This window comes from Notamacropus eugenii, chromosome 7 (genome assembly GCF_028372415.1).
Source record: "Notamacropus eugenii isolate mMacEug1 chromosome 7, mMacEug1.pri_v2, whole genome shotgun sequence".
In the NCBI taxonomy this organism is placed as follows: domain Eukaryota; kingdom Metazoa; phylum Chordata; class Mammalia; order Diprotodontia; family Macropodidae; genus Notamacropus; species Notamacropus eugenii.
The window spans coordinates 82,609,771-82,636,228 of NC_092878.1; the positions used below are offsets into that span (position 1 = coordinate 82,609,771).

Consider the following 26,458-nt stretch of genomic DNA (forward strand, 5'->3'; position numbering starts at 1 on the left):
GCTATTTTCACCTTTATATCTCCAAAGCACAGTATAAGTAGGTGTTTAATAAATGCTTGTTGTTGTATTGATTAAAATAGGAAGTAGACATGTGACTAGAGAGAACAGGATGAATAAAGAAATGTTATGGAATTAAAATCAACCAAAATTGGCAGCTAATTGGATATATGCAGGTTGAGTGAGAGTGAAGTCAAAAGTGCTTTTTTACCTACCATGGTTGCATAGCTGAGTAATTGGAGGGATGGTCATGCAATTGACCGAAAATGAGGAATTTCCAAAGAGGTATGGGTTGAGGGAAAAAGATATTGGGTTCTGTTTTGGCTATGTTGAGTTTGGGATGTCTCTTTAGGGATATCGATATCAGTCGTTTCGTTAAATGGAAGTAGAGCTAAGGTGTGAGACAAGGGCTGGATAGGTTAGCTGGGTCACCTGCTATGTGATCATTGAACCTATGAAAGGTAATGAAATTACCGAGAGAATGTAGAAAAAGAAGTCTCCAGACTGCTCTGAGGGTGAAACATTGATGATACAGCCAAGGAAGCTGAGAAGGAACAATATCAGGCAGGTAGGAGGGGAGGGAACCAGGGTAGAGCAGAATAAAGCAAAACAAAGCAATAAAAGTCCCAAGGAGGAGAAAGTATATGGTTTGCAGAGAGCTCAGGAAGGAGGAGGGAAGGCTATTGATTTAGCTATTAGATGTTGTATGTCATTTTGTAGAGAGCAATTATCAGTAAGTGGTAGGTTCAGAGACCAGATTACAAGAGAATGAGAAGTGAATTGAAAATGAGGTGATGTAATGTTCATGGCTTTTTCTTGTAGTTTGGCTGGAAATGAATAGAGTTAAGCTAATAAATTGAAGACATGACTAAGTCCACTAAATATTCTTTAAAGATGGTTAAGATGTTGGTATTTTTGTAAGCATCAGGGTAGGAGCCAATAGGTAAAACGCCAGAGGTAGGGGGTAGGGGATAGGTGGAAAGACCATAAGGAATATGAGGAACTGGAAGGGTGAGTTTCTAGGACACAAGTAGAAGTATTGGGGCTTTGGAAGAAGGGCCAACTCTTCAAAAATTAGAGCAAAGAAGGAGAGAATGGTAAAAGGTATTGAAGGTTTTGAGGTACAAAGTTGTGGACAGATGGGTGCTTATGGATGGAGAAGACAAATGCCTATATTTTCTTGGTAATACAAGGCAGGTCCCACTCTGGGCAGCAGTGTGTGAGATGGGCATGTCATCTGATAACGAGAACGTGCATTTATGTGTAGCTTCTCAAATGTGGGTGGGTGGAATGGTCCTCTGAGCCCTCAGCTAACTCCTTGAACTGTCAGGTGGGCTGGAGGAAAGGGAGATCTCGGGTAAGTCAAAACTTTTTAGGTAGGAGCCAGATCTCACTCATTCTCGTTATGTGGCCAAAGTATTTAAACTTAAGCTTCAGTATTTGTCCTTCCAGTGAATAATCTGAATTAATTTGCTTTTGAAGTTTTCACTTTAGGAACTCCTTTTGTGTCTCTTCTACAAATTATGGAGAAGTCTAGTACTCTGTGGTTCTTCAAAGAAAGGTTAGGTGCTTCATAAATGTTGAAGTTGAATATACATAACACAAGGTACTGAATAGGTACTGTGGGAGATACAAAGATACTTTAAGACATGCTTATATATCCTCAAGAATGTTGGAGCTTACTAGAGATCAACTGTTCTATATTTATTCTATAGTTCTGTAACTTAATGAGCCCAGAAATGAATCCTTACTTGATAGGTTTGTTTTTTTGATTATTAAAGGTGAAGGGAAATTATTCATTTTGGTTATCATAGGGTGGTAGTAAATAGAGGAGTTACAATGTAAGGTTCAGGTAATATGTTATAGAAGTTATGAGGTACTGTCACATGATACCTGGAAAGAAGGAATAACTAAGAAATTCATAAATTCATAATATTTATTCATTTGTTGTCAAGGATAGTTATTGTAAATAAGAATTTCTGTCTGTTTATAGCCAGAGTACCTGAAAGTGTGTTTGAATTTCCACAAATGATGTGGAGAATATAAGCCCCTATTTGTACTTACCATTTGCAGATTATGATAAAGATACTTGATTTTGTAGACTAAAGCTCTGCTTTATAGGCTTTTCTTATAGCAAAATGTCTTCCATCTATACACCAAGATTATCCAAGATTCCTTGGAAGATATAATAACAAAAATAACTCTGTTCAGCTACCTTCTGATTATAAACCTCAAATGAGGCATAAAACAGGGAGCTATCTACCTGCCAAAAGTATTTGCTATTGTGATAGAGGAAATCCAGGTTGAGGAGAGATTGCTGTGGACATTGAGATTGGATGTTTCTATCTGCAGATGATAGTGTGTTGAATTTATCAAGTTTCAAAACATTGGAGAACCTTCTTAAAGAGATCTGGCATCATTGAAAAGGCATTTGGCTTCTTGCTTCACGTAGGAAAAATCTATGTGATTGAAGTGAATGAAGAATGTTTATTACCCAGATTTCAACCTGCATTTGAATGGAGACCCTATAGGTCTTGTTCACCAGTATAGATGTTTGAAACCAGCAGTATATATGAGCAATCAGCTGGGCTCAGAGTTGAAAAGGAGTAAAGAGAGCAGGCTAAATTGCTTTCAGGAAATTGCAAAGCTCCTTTACTGACTTCAAGCTTCTCGTGACAATGAAGGTCCATTTTTTCAATTTAAACATTTTATCATGTTACTGTATACCAATGAGAGAAGCAACACCACTGCTTTCAAAAAACTGAAGTTGAATATCACACAAGGCAATGGAAAGTTCTGTAGTAGGTGTGAACAAGTGGCAACATATGACCAAAACAAAACAGGAGTAAAGGATGTCATCAAAAATTGTAAGAAAGAAAGAGAAGATAGGCTGATCACATGGAGTGTGAAGGATGACAGGTCAGTGTTGACAGTGCATCACTGGTACCTTCTTAAATGTTGGGATAAAAGAGAGGAAGGTTTCCAGCCGTGTGGGGTGGATATTTAGGAGGACTTGCATCACACAGAATGGACAGAGGTGGATGTGTTGTGACCTTAGAGGTTCATTAGAGGGAATTCCAGAATTGATGAGGTCACAGATCCATTTGAGTATTGAGTGATTGCATTAGACATGAAGTTTGCTTTGTATGGTGGTACACATGTATTAACTTCAAAATATCTTTGAAATTTCTTCATGCTCATGTCATGTGCCTAAATCATTTGTCTTACATACGTTAGTAGCAAAAGTAACGATGACGGTGCATTATGGTAGTCTATAATATAGAATATAATATTGAATATATGATCACCCTGGGCATTATGCTATGTGCTTAATAAATGTTTGTTGAGTAAATGAACAGCCAATGGAGCCTCATCCAGAGTACATTTGTTTGTCTTGCAAGACCATATGAGGAAATTAGGATAAAATAGTATGTGCCAGGTCTTAAGATAGTGTTCCAGCTGATTACTTAATTGAGATCAATGATGATGCTGACAGATAAAATACATGCAAATTCAGTGTCATAAATCAGTGTGACATTATGTGTTGCAAATTTCTGGTACAGAGCCTCTGTATAGATTTGAGATGGAACTAGGAAAAGATAGGATGGCTAGAAGGAAATTTTCTGGGACTCGGAGTGGTTTGTTCCTTAAAATTTGTTTCTTCACTTCCTGTTCTGGGCTCCAACAGAAAGAGAATCATAAATAAGGCCCTCTGAAAGTAGGTATACTGCTGTAGACCAGAAGATAATCTTTAGGTACAAAGTTACCTAATTGATTTTGAGAAGGAGTTATTTTGTATTTTTCTCCAAGATTTGAGATTGCATATGCATGTGTGGTGAGGTTATTAAGGTGTTGACTTATTTTTAGAAAAGAGGAAGAGCTATCAGGATCAGTACAGATTGTACTGATGTAGATGTGATTTTTCCATGATAACAGCAAGGGATTCTTCCTAAATGTGTGCGTTTCTGAGTACGTGGTGCCTCAGTGCCATATGAAACTTATGGTTAAGCATAATTTCATAAAGTAAAACTTTAATGAACAGTGGTTTGTGTTCATCTTAATTTGTTAGTGTATACTTGGAATTGCTTGATTGATCAAGCAATGATAATTGCAATGATAATTGCTTGATTACTGAAAATTTTGGGGAAGAAAGGAATAGAAATTGAGTAGCATTAAAAAGACTTGGAGAGCTTAATTTGAGCTTTAGCCAAATCATGGATTACAGGGTAGAGGTGTCAAAGAATGGGAAAAAATGTACATGCCTGCTTGCATGAGTGACGGAGGGCTAAGGGAGACAGATTAATGGAGAAGGTAAAGTGTGAGGGCCATGAAATGTGAAAGGAAGCAAGAGAACATATAAAAGCCATTTCTACCCCTAGAGAGACAAAGAGGCTATATTGAAGCTGCTTTGAGAACCATAGTATCCACAGTCAGTGTATCTCTTTCAGCTGTTGGTACATATTTTATTTTATTTTTTTAAAAGGTTGCTTAAAGTTTATTAGTTTCTGTTGAGTACAAACTAAACAAGTTACTGAGGCTGCTGAAAAGCACATAGGTGATTCAGATAGTAAAAAAACCCCCATTAACAGTATGGTTTCTTTTACTCATTTTTGGTGTTTTGCTTTTGTTTACCTTTTTTAAAAAACCATACACACAAAACACAACTACTACACTTAAGCAGCCTGTCTATTCTAAGGGAATAGGTGAGAGAGGGGATGTGTGTGTTCGCCCTTCATTGCTGAAGAAGACCATGCCTTCAGAGAAATAATGACATGACTTGCACTTCACTTTGTTTTGAGTGAGGGAGGGCTGAGCAGGTCACCAGCCTCACTTCTTCTCTAGAGCCATCTGAATCTAGTGACCAGACATTCATCAGGATGACTGGAGATGACTCTATCTCATAAACATGAGATAATTGACTTTATTACTTAATCTTTTCATAAAGGTTATGCTCTTTTCCCATTCATATGTTTCCATTCTTATGTTTGGGGTGTTTGCAAATCTAATAATCTGTTGGACATTTTTTTGAGGTAGGATTGCCACTCTTTTGTTAAATGACCTCATCAGCTTCCAAAAATATTTAAAAATATTTTTGTTGATGCCCTTTGCTTTTACATCACCTACATTTCCCCGCAAGCTTCCCCCTCCACCTTCTAGAGACTTAAACTTTATAAAGAAGAATTTTTATAAAAAAGAATTTTTTTAAAAAGAAAAAAAGAAAAATTAAAACTAATCAATACGTTAAAATAATCTGACATTAATATGCAATGTTTCGTACCTGTAGACCACCCCCCTCATCTCTCCCACTTCTTTAGAGGAATCAGGGGAGGTGTCTTCTCATATCTCTTCTTAGAAGTCAAGTTTGTTCTTTCTAATTTTGCAAGATTTGCTTTTGATTGTTTTGTGGTTGTTTTTTCCATTTACGTTATTGCAGTTGTATATTGCAGTAGGCTCTGTCTATTTCTCTTTGCATCAGTTCATATAAATTTTTTCATGCATCCCTATATTTACATTTGCGTACCTGTGTACTTTCCCCAGTTTGATGAGCATCAGCTTTGCTTCCAGATTTGTGCTAACACAAAAAAAGTTCTGCTATAAATATCTTGGTGATTATGTGGATCTTTTCATTTTTGTTATTGACCTCTTGGGGGCATTTGCCAGCAATTGCAGTATATCTGGGTTTTATTATTATTTTTGTTTAAGATTTAGTTTTATTTATTTATTTTTAGTTTGCAACATTCATTTCCATAAGATATAGAGTTCCAAATTTTCTCCCCATCTTTCCCCTCCTCCCACCCCGAGATGGCATGCATTCTGATTATCTCTTCCCCTAGTCTGCCCTCCCTTTACTCATCCACCCTCTTATCCTCTTCCCCTTTACTTTCTTGAAGGGCAAGATAGATTTCTATACCCCATTGCCTGTATATCTTATTTCCTAGTTGCATGTAAAAATAATTTTTTAGCATTGGTTTTTAAAACTTTAAGTTCCAAATTCTCTCCCTTCTTCCTTCCCCACCCACCCCTATTGAGAAAGCAAGCAACTTAATATATGTTATATATGTGTAGTTATGCAAAACACCTCCATAATAGTCATGTTGTGAAAGACTAGCTATATTTCCCTACTTCTTATCCTGTTCTCCAATTCTTTTTTCTCCTTTGACCATGTCCCTTTTTTCATTTATTTATTTATTCATTTATTTATTTTTAGATTATAACATTCATTTCCACAAAATTTTGAGTTCCAATTTTTCTCCACATCTCTCCCCTCCCCCCACCCCATAACACCTTGCATTCTGATTACCCCTTCCCTCAATGAGTCCTCCTTTTATGACACCCCACCTTTCCCTTATCCCCATCTTCTCTCTTTTCTTGTAGGGCAAGATAGACTTCTATACCCCATTCCCTGTTTTTCTTATTTCCCAGTTATATGCAATAACAGTTCTCAACACTCATTTCTAATACTTTGAATTCCAACTTCTCTCCCCTCCTCCCTCCCCATCCATCCCCACTGAGAAGGCAAGCAATAAAATATAGGCTATATATGTGTTGTTTTTCAAAAGACTTCCATAACAGTCATGTTGTATAAGACTATATTTCCCTCCATCCTACCCTTTCCCCCCTTTATTCAGTTGTCTCATTTGACCTTGTTCCTTCCCAAAAGTGTTTACTTCTAGTTACTCCCTTACCCCATTTGCCCTCCCATCTATCATCCCCCTCATCCCATTTGTCCCCTTGTCCCCTACTTTCCTGTAGGGTAAGGTAGATTTTTATACCAAATTGAATGAGCATGTTATTCCCTCCTTAAGCCATATGTGAAGAGAGTAAGCTTAACTTTTCCTCTCTCCCCTTCTCCCTTTTCTCCTCCATTGAAAAGGATTTTTTGAATCTTTTATGGGTGATAATTTGCCCCATTCCATTTCTGCTTTTCTCCTCCCAATATATTCCTCTGTCACCCCTTAATTTTATTTTTTTTATAAGATATCATCCCTTTTGATTCACCACAACCTGTGCTCTGTGTGTGTGTGTGTGTGTGTGTGTGTGTGTGTGTGTGTGTTAATCCCTCCACCTATCCAAATACTGAGAAAAGTGTCAAGAGTTACAAATATTATCTTTCCATGTAGGCATGTAAACAGTTCAGCTTTAGAAAGCCTTTCATGATTTCTCTTTCCTGTTTTACTTTTTCATGCTTCTCTTGATTCTTGTGTTTGAAAGTCAGATTTTCTCTTCAGTTCTGGTCTTTTCTTCAAGGATGCTTGAAAGTCCTCTGTATCATTGAGTGACCATTTTTTCCCTTGAAGTATTATACTCATCTGGGTAGGTGATTCTTGGTTTTAATCCCAGTTCCCTTGTCTTCTGAAATATCCTATTCCAAGCCCTTCAGTCCCTTAATGTACAAGCTTCCAGATCCTTTGCTATCCTGATTGTATTTCCACAATGCTTGAATTGTTTCTTTCTGACTGCTTGCAATATTTTCTCCTTTACCTGGGAACTCTGGAATTTGCCTACATTATTCCTAGGAGTTTTCCTTTTAGGATCTCTTTCCAGAGGCGATTGGTGGATTCTTTCAATTTCTATTTTACCCTCTGGTTCTAGAATATCAGGGCAGTTTTCCTTGATAATTTCTTGAAAGATGATGTCTAGGCTCTTTTTTTGATCATGGCTTTCAGATAGTCCAGTAATTTTAAAATTCTGTCTCCTATTTTCCAGAGCAGTTGTTTTTCCAATGAAATATTTCACATTGTCTTTTATTTTTTCATTCTTTTTGTTCTGTTTTATAATTTATTGATTTCTCATAAGGCCATTAACTTCCATTTGCTCCATTCTAATTTTTAAGGAATTATTTTCTTCAGTAAGCTTTTGGACCTTCTTTTCCATTTGGCCAGTTCTGCTTGTTAAAGTATTCTTGTCATCATTGGCTTTTTGGACTTCTTTTGCCATTTGGGGTTAGTCTATTTTTTAAGGTGTTATTTTTTTCAGTGTTTTTTTTTTATCTCCTTTAGCAAGCAGTTGACTCGTTTTTCATAATTTTCTTGTGTCACTAATTTCTCTTTCCCATTTTTCTTCGACTTCTCTTGAATTTCAAAATCCTTTTTGAGTTCCTCCATGGCCTGTGACCAATTCATATTTTTCTTGGAGTCTTTTGATGGAGGAGCTTTGACTCTGCTGTCCTCCTCTGGTTGTATGCCCTGATCTTCCTTGTCACCAAAGTAAGAATCTATATTTTGAGTTCTTTAACTATGTTTACTCATCTTTCCTGAGTTGTTTTACTATGTTTACTCATCTTACCAGCCAAATACTTGGCTTTCTAACTCTTTGTCAGGGTAAGACTCTGCTTCCAGTTGGGCTGGAGGTTGGGGTGGATGTTCTGTCCCAAGCTTTGGGGATCTCCAGCCATCTTTGTGCCCAGAGCTCTGGAAGCAACTTACATTCCTGCTGCTCCTGCCACCACCCCCACCACCCTGGGGCTAGGGCCAGACCCATCCAGACTGAGGGATCCTCTTTTACCCAGGTCTCACAGAGTTTTTCCCACTGACCTTTTTGGTGTTTGCAGATTGAGAAGTCTAGAAACTGCCACAGCTGCCAATGATTCAGTCCCTAAGGCTTACTCCAGCTGGTCCACACTGGTGCGGCCCACACCAGACTACACTCTGCTCCCTGCCAGGTGGAAAAGATCCTTCCTGCCGACTTTCCAGGTTGTCTTGGGCTGGGGATTTGTTTCACTGTCATTTTGTGGGTTGTGTAGTTCTAGAATTTGTTTAGAGGTGGGTGGTATTAGAATCAGGATGTGAAAAAAAGTCCCTAACAAGGGCTGTACATAATAGGCCTAAAGATCTGTGATTGTGACTGCACTAGTTTTGAGGAAAACATTTACAGATGCAAATAATTTATAATACTAGGTAAGATAAGAACAGTTTCATTGCTATTTCTTCTTACCAAAGAACAGATTCTGTATGTAGTTGGAATGGAAAGGGGAACAGTCTTTATTTTGACTTCCTTATGTTTGGCTCCAGATCATTCATGATCCTTCTTGATAGAGCTTTTTGTTTAATGTAACTGTAGTAACCAGCTTAGTTTTAGGAAAATGGGTACATATCTTTTAATAAAGTTTCACAATGTTTGGACCAAGATCTAACTTAAATCATCACCAACAGTATTATTATAATGATTATTTTTGGATCATGACAAGGACAGTTTTGCTTTATTTCTTAATCTACAAAACTGTCCAGTAAAATTGCACTTATATTTTAGAAATAATTGTAGTTATAGGATTTAGAGTTTTAAGGGACAGTCCTTTCCCCTTATTTTATGGATAAAGAAATTAAAGGCCTATGATCTACATAACTTGCAATATACAGAAATAGTCAGCTTTTGGACTTAGGTCTTCTGGACACCAAATGTAGTGCTCTTTTCCTACTATATTACCACATTTCCTCTATTTTTAGTGTATATGTTTGAGAAGAAGATCAAACCCACATAAGAGCTTTGAATTCCCATATATGTACATATCTGTAAACAAGTCCTAAGAAATAAAAACATGAAGCAAACATATACATATTTTGTATAGGTGTATGTATTATAGTGGATACTAGTGTATTTTTTGAGTGGAGAGAATGCTAAACTTGGAGTCAGAAAACCTGGGTTTGAATTTGGCTCCACTGCTTCTTAGTGATTGTGGGAAAGATCAGTTAATTCCCATTTTGAATCTCAGTTTCTTTCTCTGTAAAATGGGGATAGCACATTACTTCACAGGATTGTTATGAATGAAGTGTTTGGTAAACCTTAAAGTATGATAAGAAATGTTATCTTTTTATTACATACTATATTTACAAAATATAACATATATGTAACATACAAATCTATGCTATATACATACATATGTTAAGTAATATATAAAATGAATTTTTATATATGGAGAAGGCAGCATGATAAACTGTTAACTCTAAACTATCTAAACTTTAGATGCTTGCTGTGTGATCTGTGTAGGTCATTTCAACCTTTCCCTGAGCCTCAATTTCCACATTTGTAAAATGAGGATATTACCCCATCTTTTTAAATAAGGAACATGTGTGGCATATATGCATTTGTGTATATTTAAGTAATCATGTAACTTACATATGGGTATAACATCCTAAAATTCCATGTTTTTTAGTTTTTACCTGTAATGAAATTATTAGGTCCTTTTCTATTTATATTTGCAGTTTCTCTTCACTATTATTAAGCTTTAGTAGCTGATACCTTTACAAAAATGTCTAGGGGAATGGAAACACTGTATTCAATTGCATGAACGTGGACCTTTATAAGGAAGGTTGCTGTACATTGAGCTTTTTATTAGTATGGCGATAATAAAATTGGTGTAGTTTCCTGGTAGCTAGGGTGTTGGAGCCTCTTGGTGTGTTTAGATCTGAAATTGTAGAGAATCCTGATTTCTTACTTCATTCTTCAACTGAAGTCATATTGCTATATACAGAATGTATATCTATAATTTAAGCAAATAGACATGTTGCAAAGTGTGTATCAAATGAAAATGGGTATTGTCCAGAAACACTTCTTTTCTTATATGGAGAGTTATTTTTTTAGCGGTAAGAAAAACTACATGCATTTTCTTCCTGTAGCTGCTTCACAAGCTAAAGGGTGGCTTCATTTTTTCCCCCTAAACCCGTTTCGTCTGTTATTACTTGGAGCTTAGTCATCATTTATGTGGCTGAGCCCGATTAAGAAGGCTGTTCCGCCCCTCAACTCTGCTAGATTGTAGCCACTAGCAACCAGGCTGCAATAATTTCCCTTTGATGACATCATTGGCTGTGGAAGGGCCGGAGGTGGCTGGAGCCGCGGAGCTGCCGCCGTTCTAAGCCGGATCCAATATGGCCCCTTCGCAGCCTGCCGCCGACGCCGTGAAACTGGGCTTCTCGGACTTTTAAGCAAGCGCGGCCGTTCTTCCTTTCTAATTTTTTTCTTCCTCCCCCCCCCCCCCCCAATTTTAATTTTACTCATGGATGTTTCTTCCGACCCTTATTTACCCTACGACGGGGGAGGAGACAACATTCCCCTCCGAGAATTACATAAAAGAGGTAACACCACCCCCGGGGTCGGGACTGCGAGCGTGCGGAGCTGGCGGCCGGGCCGAGCCCTCCCGGCTCTCCCGCAGCCCTCGGCTCCCGTCCTCCTTCCCCTCCTTCCCTCCTTCTCTCGTCCTTCTCCCCCCACTTCCCAGCACCTCCCCTCCCCCACCCCCGACCGAGGCTTTAGGTGCTCTAGTGACCGGGAGGTGGGAGGGGCTCGTGTTCCAGCCTTTCCAGACCTCTTTGCAGTCCTTGATTGTTTTTTCCCTGTGGCACTTTAATGTTGCTTCCGATCACTTCTGAGAATGCCTCCATCTTCCTTTTACACCCGGCGTATTTATCACTTGTTTTACTGGTTTACCAAGACTGTTGATTGACGTTGGCAAAGCTATATATTTTCCCTCTTTGGAAAACTCATCATTGTTTTTATGGTAAATTAGGAACTTCATGTGTTTGGCATCCAGTTACCATGAAGCTTTTAAACTGCCTTTTACATTTAGTATAAAAATTTACGATTCTCTTTTAAATTTATGTGATGATGAAAGACATATTTTTGTTACTTTTCTTTTTTTAAAATTTGATGATTTAAGTTTGTCTGGATTTTTTTCTACCTTATTACCAGGGGAAGCTTTTTTTTTTAACTTGCCATGAATTTCATTGTAAAAACATAATGACAAAAATTTGATGTCATTTCTACATATAAGATAAATGAGTGTGGTTTCTGTAAGAGAGAAAATCACATTGCATTTTTTAGCATAAGTTGTTTGGCCAGCATTTCATCATCTGCTAATTATGCATGATTTTATTGCTCTCATTTTCATTAAATTGATTACAACAAAATCACCATTTAATGTTTTAGAAAGGTTTTGACATTCACTGATGACATTCTATGCATCTTTTAGGATGAGGATTTGGTTTCTGCACTGAAATTCCAAATTTACCTTGCCTCAGAATGTTACAAAGAAAAATAATTAGGTCATGAATTTCTTTTGCCTTTCAGTGTATATATTTCTTAGATTTATTTTAGTAGTGAGTTACGTTAGAACTAACAATGCTATTTTATTATCTTGTAATGTTCTGGATGATTTCTTGATTTTTATCTTAAATGACTTTTGGTTATAAATAACTCATGTTTCTGAACTTCACGGTTTTACACACAGACCTTTAAATAGGGAAAAGAAAGGTGAAAGCTGAAAAGAAGTTGAACTTGTTCACCAGTTGTAACATTATTCACTTCAGGGTAATCAAGCAATAAAACAAGATAGCCTGTGTTTTCTCTGGCTATTACAACATACTTTCAGTGTGAATAGTAAGCCAGGGAATCAAGAAATTTGAATTCCTGATGTGAAACCTGTCAGCCCCTATAGTTCTTGTTTTAGTGTCCTATAATCAACTAATGTAAACAACACCATGATCTACGTGAGAGTTGGCATAATTAATACTAGCAGTCACCCATGAGGTGCTTAATTCTTTATATGTTGTTAATTTATCTTCAACCTGTATTTAATAGTCTTGCTAGTTTTTAATATTAGGCCTGTTAAGTTCTTGAGGGATTGTTTGATCAGTGTGTATAAGGGCAGATCTTAATTTGAAGTCCCCAAACTTCAGAATATATTTGACAGCTATTTCAATATATTGGGTTTTTAAAAAATTCTAATGAATTTTAAAAATATTAAAGAAGGGTTTTACAGACTTCACCAGACTATATTCATTACACAAAAATGGTTAATTATCCATTAGTGTGTAAGATCCTTAAAGGTAGGAGTAAGAAGATCATGAATTTGTTCACCAACTTTAGCAGTAGTAGAGCAGAGGTGGAGGAAGGTTTGCTTTTAAAACTTGAGAAATAATTTTATGACAAAAAAGATAATACTGACAAGTTTAAGCTATTTAAGTTTAAGGCTTTTTGAATAGTCTGTTAACCAATATATTATGTAGGCTAAATATGTAATTAGGTTATTTGAGAAAGGTATATAAATGGATGATACATATTGCATTATTTTATGGAAGTGGGGTTGTTTGCTGTGTTCTTTTTTAGAATGGGTTTGAAGAAAATTTACCATGTTCACATAATGCCTCTTGTTGACGTTGACAGAACCAGAATCTAGACAGATGGGAAAATGGAGTCACAGTTTGGCTTTTTCTGTGCTTCTGTGTTTGGATTTGAGAGAGAATATGGAAGGATTAGATTTATTTTTTCTTCCTTAAAACAAATCAACTGTAACAAAAGTCTTTTACATGAAAATCCTATAACTTGTTACATTAATTCCTCAAGCCTCAATTTAACCTATTAAAGATCTTATTAGCACATACTGATTCAACACCAGTTCATTTTTATTTTTTCCCAGTTATATGTAAAAGCAGATTTTAACATTTGTTTTTAAAACTTTAAGTTCCATATGCTCTTCCTTCCTCTGTCCACCCACACCCCCATTGAGATGGCAGACAATTTGATACAGGTTACGCATGTGTAATAATGCAAAACATGTCCATAATAGTCATGTTCAACAGTAATTTTAAAAAGTATTTGACAACTAAGTATATGATAGGCAATTGCCTTATACACTATCAGTAATGAGAATCCCTACTTTTCAGGAACAGACTTTAGTAGTGAATATAACATGTATACAGATTATTACAAAACTAGGCAATAAAGTGGTAATGTGGATACTAAGTGCTGTTGTAGTGCAGCGGAAGGAATGTTGACTTCTGGTTGAGGTGATTAGAAAATACTTCATGGAAGGAGGTGACATTCAAACTGGGCTTTAAAGAATGAGTAGGATTTTCATACGTTGAGTTAAGAGAAGAATTCTTCCCATATGAAGAGACCAACTTGATTGAGACAAAATGAAGAAGCAGAAAAGGGGAAGAAGAAAGAGGCATGTTTAAGGCTTAGGAAGTTGGATAGAGCCAACAGTTTCTATAAGTGTATAGTTGGAAATAAAGCTTGCAGAAGCTGACAAGGATCGATTGTGGAGATCTTGCATGTTTTAGGCACTAATAAAGTTTTTGTTGATGAGGTTTTCTCCTGAAATGGAGACAAAAGACCCTTCACCTTCTGAGGTGAAGCTTAGATCATTTTTTACCATTCAGAATCTGTGGCAGGTAGGAATATATATCTTGTTGGTTCATCTTCTGATGGTTGAGTTTCTTCACCTCATTCCGTATTCTTATATCATCAGTTAGTTTTCTCCATACCTGATTAAGAATTCCAGATAGATCTATGCTTGTAACTCCAAAGGGGAGATCCATTTAATATATTGGCATGGGACTATTAGGGAAACAATTTTAATAGACTTACTTCATCTAAATAGAAAATTAAATTCCTATGAATTTTTCATTATAATATACCTGGTATCTAATCTATTAAAGTTAATCATAATTGTATATAGATCACAAGAACAAAAATGTTTATTTGCTTTCAAGAATTTTGTTTTTGTACTGAAATAAGAACAAGAAGACATAGCCTTTTTTTTAACTGTTTACCTTTGCTACAGTATGTGATACCAAATCTTCATTCCTTTTTACCTTTCTTGATTCTGCTGTCTAAAATTAACTGACCTTCTAGCATGTTTGACCTTGTCTTTGTCCTTTGTTGCCGAAGAAGACCTTGTAACATCAGAGAAATGTTGACATGATTTGCACTTGACTGTTTTGAGTGAGGGAGGGCTGTGCAGGTCACCAGCCTCACTTCTCCAGAACTATCTGAATCCAGTGACCAGATACTCCTCAGGATGAGGCAGTTGGGGTTAAGTGATTTGCCCAAGGTCACACAGCTAGTGAATGTCAAGTGTCTGAGGTGAGATTTGAACTCAGGTCCTTCTGACTCCTACACTGGTTCTCTATCCACTACACCACCTAGCTGCCCCTTCTAGCATATTTAATTTTATACTAAATCATGGTGTGCCATAAAATGAAAAGTCTTATATCCTTCATGACCTTCCAACTTGTTAGGGCACCCCTACCATATCCTTCCTTGTGGAACTTTTTTGGGGAGAGAGTTGTCATTTTTCATGTATATAGACTTCTTCCATTTTAGATTTTTAAAAAATTATGTTACTTTTCAAAACATTGAGATATCTTCATTTCACATCATCAGTTCTTAAGCTTCACTATATCTCAGCCTTTTGGTGGTATCTCCATCCAATTTTAATGTTGAGAAAAATGTTAAGACAATATTGTTATGTTAAATGATTATATAATTATTAATGGAGGCTGGTGGTTAATTTTACTAGATTCTGGAGCTGTAATTTTTCAACTAATATTACCTTTATCTCTCTAACCCATGATGCCTATTTCTTATCGTAGGGAGACCAGGCGAACCTGAGGTTCATTCACTAATTTAATGAGCTTGTAAGGTAGTGCTTGCAAGGTGTTATTTTACTTGCAGAATTCTTGAACACTGATTTTTCCATTTTTTTCCCAAATATAATTTTTTAGATATATGTGTTAGAATGAAGTTTTATATGTTATCATATAGAAAGGCTAAGATTTAATGGCTCAGGTTACTTCCTTCTTTTCCATTTTCCTCAGGAAATAAGAAGCAATCCTATTTTCTAACTGTAGGTCTGCTTCTAGACATGAAGCTGTAAATTGCTTATCTTTTGCAAAAAGGCATAATCATGCTGAAAGTGTGGTGACTGATATTTTCTATGTGCAAATTTGAAGTGTAATCATAGTGCCGCCTTCTTTCACTGCTTGGAGATGGGTTAATTTTTTTTTTTACTTAACATGTAAAAAAAATTAACAAGCATTTATTTTCTCTCCTTTCCCCTCTCCCCACTAAAACAAAACAAAAACTATGTAGCAAATATGACACGCGTATAGTTAAGCTAAATAAATTCCCACATTAACTATGTCTAAAAAATGCATGTAAAACTCTGTGTCTTGAGTCCTTATCATGATTGTAATTGCTCCAGGGTAAAAGGAGAGGTTGGAGGTAAGTGTATTGGAAGGAATTAATGCTAATGATGTGGATTTTACTGCTTCCAGTGAATGGAATGATCCATGTAGAGCAGTGTTTCTTTCAGATATTCTAAGTGCCTCCAAAGGAAGGTAGTAAAACTTTTCTAATCTCCACACATCCCAAAATGTGTCTTTTCTGTGGGGGAGGGATATGTGGAAATGAAGGTATAAAAAATAGTGTTATGTTTCTCAAAAAATCCTTTGACCATTTGTGGGAAAAGGGTTTATAGGTGTATTAGAAATGAATTTAGTATTTTGGTGTGAGTTAGGTAACAACAGTTGTTCACTTCAATTTCAGTTTAGCTTTCATTTATTTTAGATCAGACAGGCTTCTGCCCACATACAGTTTAAACTACAGTTTAGTAATAATGATATAGATGGAATTATAATGTGGAGTAACTTGAATTGTTTTACTTCCCCCTCCAACCCTCAAATAAACTTTCTCTTGGAACTTGTCAGATGCCACAGATGAACAAGTTCATTTTGATAGCATCCATTAATAAATAAAAATATTTGCCTTTCCAGTGATGTGATATGAATTTTACAGAACCTTCTATTTCTCATCATGAACTATAACCAAGACAAAAACTCTTTGTGAAATAAATTACTTTGGGGAAGAGAAGCAGAGAACAATTCTAGGAATTTGCTAATTTTTCCATTTAGCTTGTGTATGTGCATGTTTTGACTTGTTATTTAAGTTTATGAAATTGTGTGTCCAATCTGTTGATTTGCTCAAATGAAAGCACTTAGAGATATGAATCTTTCCCTTCACAACTGCTTTATCTGCATCCCTTAAGTTTTGATATATTGTTTGTCACTTTCTTTGTTGAAATTTGCTGTTTTTTCTGTAATTCATTTTTTTTACTCAGCAGGTCTTTAGAATTATGCTTAATTTCTAATTACTTTTCAGTTCTTTCCTGAAGGGCTTTTTATTTAATATTATTTTTATTGTATTATAATTATTAAGTGATCTATGCTTAATATTTATGCTTTTTTACATTTTTGATGAGTTGGGGTTTTTTTTTTTGCCCCAGTGCATGGTAAGTTTTTGTAGAGGACATAATCTGAGAAGATAAAAATTTCTCTTTATTTCTGTTTAATTGCCAGAGGTCCATCATATCTACTTTTTCTAAACTTTGTTCTGATCCTTAAAATCTTTTGGTTAGATTTCTCTTGTCTGAAAAGGATTAATTGAATTCCCCTCATTATATTGTCAATTGTCCATTAACTTCTCATTTAAGTATTTATATATTGTGCTTTTTGTTGTGTAATACATTAAATACTGATGTTGATTCATTGTCTATGGTGATTTTAAGCCTAATGCAATTTCCTTGCATATCTCTTTTTGTCTTGTCCTTATCTGAAATACCCTCTTACCCCTGCTTTTTTGAGTTCAGCTGAAGCTTAATAGATTTTGCTCCAGCCTTCTGTATGAATAACTTTTCAGTTATGTTTTTTGTAAATAACATTGTTATTCTGTTTGCTAATTGATTTTGCTCTCCTTTTCTATTTTATAGCTGAGTTTATCAAATTAATGTTCATGTTTATGATTGTTAATTGTGTATTTCCCTCTAACCTCATGTCTTTTACTTTTTTCCTCTCTTTGCTCCTGTTTCTCTTTTCACAAGTTAGTGGTAAAAGTGATAAAAAAAAAATGAAAAAAGAGATTTTGTCTAACACTTGGGATCTATAAATGAAACATCTTGCCTCTAGTCTGTTAGAACTCTTCTCTTCTCCTTGCCCTATTCCTGATCCCAGGTTTTTACTTTCTCTCTTAACTTTTAAATCTTCACTGAATGGGTGCTGCCTCACTCAAAATGAAAACCTAAAAGACCTAAAAAGAACCAACATCCTGAGCCATCTCCAGTTGTCCTGATAAATATCTGGCCACTGTACCCAGATAGCTCTGGAGGAGAAAGTGAGGCTGGTGACCTTGCACAGCCCTACCTCACTCAAATCAAAGTCAATTGAAGTCATGCCATCATTTCCCTGATGTCATGGCCCTCTTTGAAAATGAAGGACAAACACAACCACCAAAATTGCCCTCCCTCTTAATCTCCTTTTTCCTCTTCCTCTGTCCTTGTCCCCTAATAAGCCCCTTTTGGGTTTAATTTATTTCTATGCTGAGATCTTTACTTGTGTATGTGTGTGTGTATGTGTGTACGTAATCAGTCTTTTGTTGCCTCAGATGAAAGTGAGGTTTATGAGATGCCTATTCTTCCTACCCCTTTCTCTGTGATTAAATAGTCTTCATTTTATGCACCTCTTTTATGTTGTAGTGATTTACATCTATTATAGTTACCTCTCCCTTTTTGTCATTTAAGATGAGCTTAATACATCTACTGGACATCCAGTTTGAGATGTCTGAAAGGCAGATGGCGATGTGAGATTGTAGGTCAGCTGAAAGGCTGTGGCAGGATTAATAGATCTGAGAATTGTCAGAATAGAGAAACTAATTAAATCTCTGGGTGCTGATCAGATCACCAAGTGAAGTAGTGTGGAAGGAAAAGAGGAGAGGACCCAGGACAGAATCTTGAGGGACACCGATCCAACAAAGGAGACAGAAAGAGGACAAAATGAAGACAGGTAGGAGGAAAAGCGGAGAAAGTGGTAGAGAAAAAATGAGGATTGAGAAAAGGCTATAGGATGTGTCAACTAAGAGCTCTATATTAACTTTTGAGAGAGCAGTTTCAGTGGAATAATAAGTTTAGAATCATAAATTCAGATTATAAGGGATTAAGAAGAGAATGAGATGAGAGAAAGTGGCCATTATAGATGGCCTTTTTGAGGAGTTTAGTTACGAAGGGTATAAGAGATATAGAATGATAGAGGTGGAAGAATCAGGTGAGGTTTTTTTTTCATTATAGGGGAAACATAGCAATGTTTGTAGAAAGTAGGAATGCCAAACATGTCCTAAAATCTCCAGTTTAACTTCATGAAGGACATTAGAAACAATGGGAAATTTTCCATTTCTCATATTTGAAGAATAGAGGAATAAAGATAAAAATAGATTTGACTATGTAAATTTTTAAAAAGTAACCTCTTTGAATAAAATCATCAAAGACAGAACTAGAAAAGAAATAGTAGAGTGGGCAAAACTATTTACATCATTTGTTACCAAAGTCTTATAACCAAAACATATAGGGAATTGATATAAATATATAATACCATGAGCACACCCCAGTAGATATGCAGTTTAAGATTATGAGAAAAAGTTTTAAAAAGAATTTCAAACTGTAAGTGACCAAATGAAAACATACTTCAAATCACTAAGAATAAGAAATTAAAATCAATTTACCGTTGAGACTTCGCTTCATACCCAGCAAATTGGTAATCAAAAGAACTTAGTGTTGGAAAGACTGTGGTAAGACAGGCACAGTGATTTAGTTTTGGTATGGTTTGTCTATTCCAGATTTGAAGAATTATGCAGTATTAGGAAATATGCAGCATAAGTGACTAAGCTGTCTATTCTGAACACAACCCATGAGAAATCTCAGAATATTGCTCTGAGAAAGTTTGTTCAAATCTATGATATTCTACTTGCCTAGTTGTACTTAATGTTTTGTTTTAACTGTGAATGATACATTCATTTCAAATAGTAATAATCCATTTCAAATGTTCATTCACATTTATTTGTCTGTGCATTTGACTGACTCAAATTATTTTCCTAGATATTACTTTGACATATACTTTGAAATTGATAGCATTTCCTTTTTGTCTGTTTCACTTGCTGTCTTCCTATAATTTCACCATCTTATTAATTACGTTAATTGTATATTTTACATAATATGAGTCAAAAGACATTTTTTCTTCTACAGAGAGAACTAATAAAAGCATAGAATCCTAAAGTTAAAGAGAATCTTAAAGCTTATCTAATAAAAGAAGGAAAATGGGGTAATGAATATAGAATCAGTGTCAAAGTCAAGATGACGTGGGTCTAAGTTCTGCTTTTGATTCATTGTCCTGGAAGGCAACTCTTAAGAATATAAAACTTTGTTGGTAGAGAGACAATTCCCTTACCCAAGAGGTCTTTATACCAAGGAAATCACAGATTAGAAATAAAGTATGTAACATAACCCACCTCCCTAATGCCTGCTTCCCCTCTAAAATATCTCTTGACAAGCAGATGTGCAGACTGTTGGAACACCTCCAATGATAAGAAAATCACCATATTATGGGAGTCAATACTTAATTATTAGGGTAGTTTTCCTTTTATTAAAAAAAAGGTTGTTTCCTTACCATTTCTATTTATTGAAATAACAGAAAAAATGTATTATGATAACTTTTCAAATATTAATTATAATATTTCCCACTTAAACCTTTCTTTTTGAAGATGGTCTTCAACTGAAAGACTTTTAAGTTGTCTTGTCTCCTAGTCACCCCTTTCTGTATATGCTGACAAAAACCAGTACCTTCTAAAATGTGACACTGAGAACTGAACACAGTAATGGAGATGTGTGTGACTGGACACACAACCTTATAAGGTGGTATTCTATCCAACTTTTGGACAGGTATCTTAGGAGATGGTATTTTATTTAACTTTTGGACAGCTTTGAATGTTAGGAAGTTAATAGAAAATGTAGTGGAGTAGAAACAGGGACCTACCTGAGCTCTCCTCCCAAACCCCTCAAAATACCTGCAAAAAATAACTCTAAACAAATTCTAGAGCAGCAGAAACCACAAAATGACAAGAGTGAAACAGATTTCCAGCCCAAGACAATCTGGAAGGCCTACAGGAAGGGTCTTTTGTGCTGGCTTGGAGTAGAGCGCAGTGTGGCATGAGCTGTGCTGGCAGAGACTGGACTGGAGCAGGCCTGAGGGTGCTGAATCACTGGCAGCTCTAGCAGTTTTCAGGCTTTTCAACCCACAAATGCCAAAGACAATTTCAAAGGTCAATGGGAAAGCTTGTTCACCTGGGTGAGAGAGGAACGTGATCTGGCCACAGCTCTAGGGCAGCGACAGCCACTGCTGCAGTGGTGGCTTCTTGTGGAGTTCTTGGCCTACAGATGGTGGGGGAATCAAGTACCTAATCTGGGTTGCAGCCCTGCGTGGCGGTCTGAGGCAAGGAGGAGTGTTGGCATGGCAGAGCTAGTAGTGGCAGTGGAGAGGGAATGCTACTCGCAGTTTCAGTGTAGAAAAGAGTGATTGTGGTTGCTCATAGACCAGAGTGCAGGCCAGGAGAGGAATAAACACCACCTCTCCTGATCATACCACTTTGGAGGAACTGAGAATTTATAGGTCCCTAGAGATATTTTTGAAAACAGCTGCACCAAGCCCTGAAACTTGGGCAGTACACTGTCTACTTAATAGAGAGGTCGAAAGTCAAGAAACTGGCTGAGAAAATGACCAAAAAGGAAAAAATAAGACGATAGAAGGTTACTTTCTTGGTGAAAAGGTATTTTCTTTCAATGAGGAAGGTCAAAGCATACAACTGGAAGAAGACAGCAAGGTCAAGTCTTCTACATCCAAAGCCTCCAAGAAAAATATGCAGTGGTCTCAGGTTGTGGAAGAGATGCAAAAGGATTTTGAAAACATAAGAAAAATAGAGGAAAAATTGGGAAGACAAATGAGAGTGATACAAGAAAATCATGAAAAATGAGTCAACAGCTTGCTAAAGAAGACCCAAAAAAATACTGAAGAAAATAACACATTTAAAAATTACCCAAATGGCAAAAGAGGTCCAAAAAGCCACTGAAGAGAAGAATGCCTTAAAAAGCAAAATTGGCCCAAATGGAAAAGGAGGTCCAAAGGATCTTTCCACTGAAGAAAATGATTCTTCAAAAATTACAATGGAGCAAATCTAAGCTAATGACTTTATGAGAAATCAAGAAATTGTAAAACAAAACAAAAAGAATGAAAAGATAGAAGACATTGTGAAATATGTCATTTGAAAAACCACTGACCTGGAAAATAGGTCCAGGAGAGATAATTTAAAAATAATTGTTCTTCCTGAAAACCTTGATCAAGAAAAGAATCAAGACGCAATCTTTCAAGAAATTTTCAAAGAAAACTGCCCAGATATTTACCAGAGGGTAAAATAGAAATTGAAAGAATCCACTGATCACCTTCTGAAAGAGATCCCAAAAGGAAAACTTCTAGGAATATTGTAACTAAATTTCATGGTTCCCAGGTCAGGGAGAAAATATTACAGGCAGCCAGAAAGAAACAATTCAAGTATTGTGGAAATCAGGATAATACAGGACTTAACAGCTTCTACTCTAAGAGATCAAAGGGCTTGGAATATGATATTCCAGAAGTCAAAGGAAGTAGGATTAAAACCAAGAATCACCTACCCAGCAAAACTTGAGTATAATCCTTCAGGGGGAAAAAATGGAATTTCAGTGAAACAGAGGACTTCCAAGCATTCTTGTTGAATAGACCAGAGCTGAATAGAAAATTTGACTTTCAAATACAAGAATCTAGAGAAACATGAAAAGGTAAACAGGAAAGAGAAGCCAAAAGGGACTTATCAATGTTGAACTGTTTTATATTCCTACAAGGAAAGATGACATTTGCAACTCATGAGACCTTTCTCAGTATTAGAGTAGTTAGAGGGAATATGTGTGTTACAGTGTGTTGACGTATGTATGTGCATGTATACATGCATATATATGCATGCATACATTACATATGTGTTGGTATATGTATTATACATGCATATATACACGCATGGTATATGTGTATTATACCATGCATGTATATATACATGTGTCTACACATACTACATATGTGCATATATGTGTATGTATATATACATGTATACAGAGAGAGAGAGAGAGCGTGCTCACAGGGTGAGCTGAATATGAAGGGAGGATACCTAAAAAGAAATCGAGTGTTGAGTGGAATGTACTGGGAGAAAGACAAAGGGAGAGGTAGAACGTAGTAAATCATCTCACATAAAAGAAGCAAGAAAGAGCTTTCACAATGGAGGGGAAGACTGGGGAGGTGAGGGAATAAATAAGCCTTGTGTAAGGGCAAGCAGAGCAGAATCTTTTGCTTGTTTTGTTTTAGAATAATTAAATGCCTCTGATTGAATATTGCCTTTATCAGTAAAGAGTCTTTACAAGGAGTAAAGTACAGAAACAAGAATTTTTTTTAAACTAGAAATAGTATATGTATTTGTATTGTTATAAGTTTAATATGATTAAAGATCTTACTCACCCACTAATGGGCCTGCCCATTAAGGAGAGTTTGATTTGGGAAGATTTGTGGGAAGACCCAAGCCTTTTGTTAATAAGGCATGGGTTTTCAAGGGTTGTGTTGCCCTCTGGCAGAGTACAAATACTCTGAGTTGAGATTTTACTTTGGGGTTTACTGACTGGAAGTGTTTGTTTGGCGAGATAAGGACTCTGGGAAGCTGGTAAAAGAGCCCGCTGACTTTGAAAACACAGACATTGCTGCTTTTCTCTCTGGTAACTATGGTCAGGTAACTATGGTTGGACCTCTCTGTTGAATTCAGGCAGAGGAAGGCATGTCTGTTGATCTTTCCTTTCTCTGTATTATCTTTGATGTTCAGGGTGCTGACTTCCCTGAACTAGGTGAATGATATATGTGCTTGGTTAAAGGAATGATACATATGTTTGATTAAAGTGATTATTAACCCCTCAAAAGCTGCCTCTCCTTTTATGAATGCAGGTCTAAGAACCTGTGCTAGCAGGCCCCCCTCTGTATGTTGGGGTGCCCACTTACACCTTACTCTCAACAGATTTGACTTAAGGAGGGAAAAATTGACATTCAGTTGGGTATGGAAATCTATCTTACCCTGCAGGAAGGCAAGGGGGAAGGGGGAATAAGAGAAGGAGGATGGAATGGCATATTAGAGGAAGGGGTTATCCCTAGCGTGGAGGGACAGCTCAAGGGAGAGAAGGGAGTAAATGGAGGACAGGACAGGATAGAGGAAATGTGGTTAGTCTTTTGGAAAATGGCTTTGCATGGCTATACATGTATGACCTATATTGAATTACTGGCTTTCTCAATGAGTGTGGGTTGGGAGGGAGGAAGGGAGAGAATGTGGAACTCAGAGCTTCAAAATTGAATGTTAAAAATTGTTTTTGCATGCAACTGGGAAGTAAGTTGCACAAGCGGTGGGGTATAGGAATCTATCGTCCCCTACAGGAAAATAGAGTGGAGGGGAATGAGAGAAGGGGGAGGGTGATAGAAGGGAGTACAGATTGGGTAAAGGGATGGTTGGAGTGCATACTGTCCTGGGGTGAGGGTGGAGGGAGAGATGGGGAGGAAATTGGGAATTTAAAATATTATGAAGGTGAATGTTGAAAATTGAAAATAAATTATATTTAAAAATAAATTAAAAAACCTTAATAGATTAGGATGAGATTTTCTTGTGGTATTTTCAGCTGGTGGTAAATATCAGCTAACTCAAGCTCTGTCTCTTGCTCATCACAGACAGTTAATGTTTGGTGACTTGCTGAACTTTTTTTTACACCCACTAAGGTATGATAGAAAAGACTCAAGTAATGAGTATAAGGGGAAAATTGGGAATTTAGATGACTGAGTTTGTCATTGTTTGCTTTTTGATCTGGGGAAAATGACAACTTCTGGGCCTCAGTTTCCTGTAAAGTAAGGGTACTAGACGAGATTATCTCTACGGGATAGTTTTGATAAGATGTAGGATTTTTCATAGTAATTTTCATAGAATTATTGGGAGGGAAGAGGGAATGATGTGTTTCAGGATCATGAAAGGGAAGGTTAATTTATTTTCATTTCTGGACCTGTGATTTGATTGATGTAGATAGTTCCCAGTCATTAAACTTCTTCCCAAATTAACAACTCTAAAACATTGGTTTTAGAGAATTGCAGAGAAATTTAAGTGATTTGCCATGGTCACACAGCTAGTATGTTTCAAGGGTGAGGAGAGACCTGAACCCAAGTTTTCTCACCTCTGATTCAGTCTTCTCTGCCATGTTGCTTTTCATTTATTAAATATGAAATGACATATTGCTAGAAAACACAAAATATTGATCTTAATATGAATTTGCGTATTTTAATTCTAAAAACCTACATTACATTGAAACACTATATTCTCACTGTAACTTTTTTTTTGTATTTGCATGTCTGCTGGTTGGAAAGAAACAAATAGTTCTTCGTTTGCCTTCTCTCTATTCTCACTTCTGGACTTAATTATTTAAGATTACATGTTAGCATGACTGCCTTCTGAATGTTTTACAATCTACTTTTTTAAAAAAGCTACAAATAGCTATCTTGCTAGTAACTGTTCTACATACTGTTACTATTACCAGCACTGCCTGTTGATGGTGGTTTTTCGCCAGTGTTGAATCATGGTGTGGCACTTTAATTACTTATATTTTAATATTCTCCCATTTCATAAAGTTTTTTCTGTTCAACATATGACTTTAAAACCAACCATTATTTCTTTTAAGTAATTTTTTCAATATTACCTTATTATATCCAGTTACAGATATCCTTTTTAACCAAAAATATCAAAAAATGAACTAGTAGATAGTAATGGAAAAATATTATTTTACTAATAGGAATTTGTCATAAAACATATACAGAAACATATGGCAGAAGAGGGCAGTAAAAAAATGAGAACATATCAGAGACACATTTCCTCTTGGCATTTGGTCTTAGGTTAATTTTCTTTTGCCAAGGTAAAAGGAGAATAGAACAGTCTTTCAGAGAAAGTTCAGTGCCTTTTCCTGCTTTCTTCTTTCCCAGCATTAACTCTTTACTCCTTGGATCTATTTTAGTTCAGCACTCAGTTTAAGTGCACAAATGTACATTTAAATCACAAATGTGATTTTTTTCTAAGTACAATGTGTACTCTATTGGGAATTACAAGTAGTCTCGTAACCAACTTGCCTAGCTTGACATAGGTTTAAAGTACCAAACTTTTGAGAAAACTTGTTCTGGCTCCTAGAAAATCAAGGACGTATTCTGCTAGTTACTATGCTGGGCAAAAGTTAAGGTAGTTCTTTCAGTTGTCTACAACAGCTCCTTGTAGGTGGGGAGATGCAACATATTCTTAAATAATCTAACACAGGATATATACAAAGTAAATATAAAGTGATGGAATGAACACTAAAATTGGGGGAACTAGGAAAAGCTCCTGAAAGGAAGTGGTACTTGGACTGGACTTTAAAAGGAGATAGTGTCTAAGAGAGTATTCTAGGCATGAGGGACAACCTATGCAAAACTATGGAGGCTGGAGATAAACTTTTAAAAAAAATTATGTTATTTGTTTTCATTGTTCTGCAATCACTTCCATGTATCTTAGATTTTTTTCCACCTGCCTCCCTGTCCTTCCAACTTTCTTCCCATTCCCTCCCCAAGACAGCATGCAATCTTATATAGGTTTGGAGATAGACTTCGTGATATGAGGAACAGCAAATAGGCCAGTTTAGTTGAAGCATAATGGGTATATAGGATGAGTGAGAGTAATCTGTAATCAGGCTATG

General features: G+C 36.3%; 1 protein-coding gene across 12 annotated transcripts in view; it reads left to right on the plus strand.

Moving 5' to 3' along the window:
• The window catches only part of CLCN3 (chloride voltage-gated channel 3), a 157,642-nt gene that overhangs the window by 70,818 nt on the left and 60,366 nt on the right, over positions 1-26,458 (plus strand). For 2 of the 12 annotated variants that reach the window (XM_072623366.1, XM_072623362.1), the window contains exon 1: positions 10,790-11,066. The exons of 9 other annotated variants lie outside the window; for them this stretch is intronic. In XM_072623366.1, the coding sequence (XP_072479467.1) occupies positions 10,988-11,066 (79 nt within the window). In that variant the 5' untranslated portion in view covers positions 10,790-10,987. Of the gene's footprint in view, positions 1-8,558; positions 8,691-10,789; positions 11,067-26,458 lie in introns of those variants that run through there. One more of the 12 variants, XM_072623365.1, reaches the window with a different exon arrangement.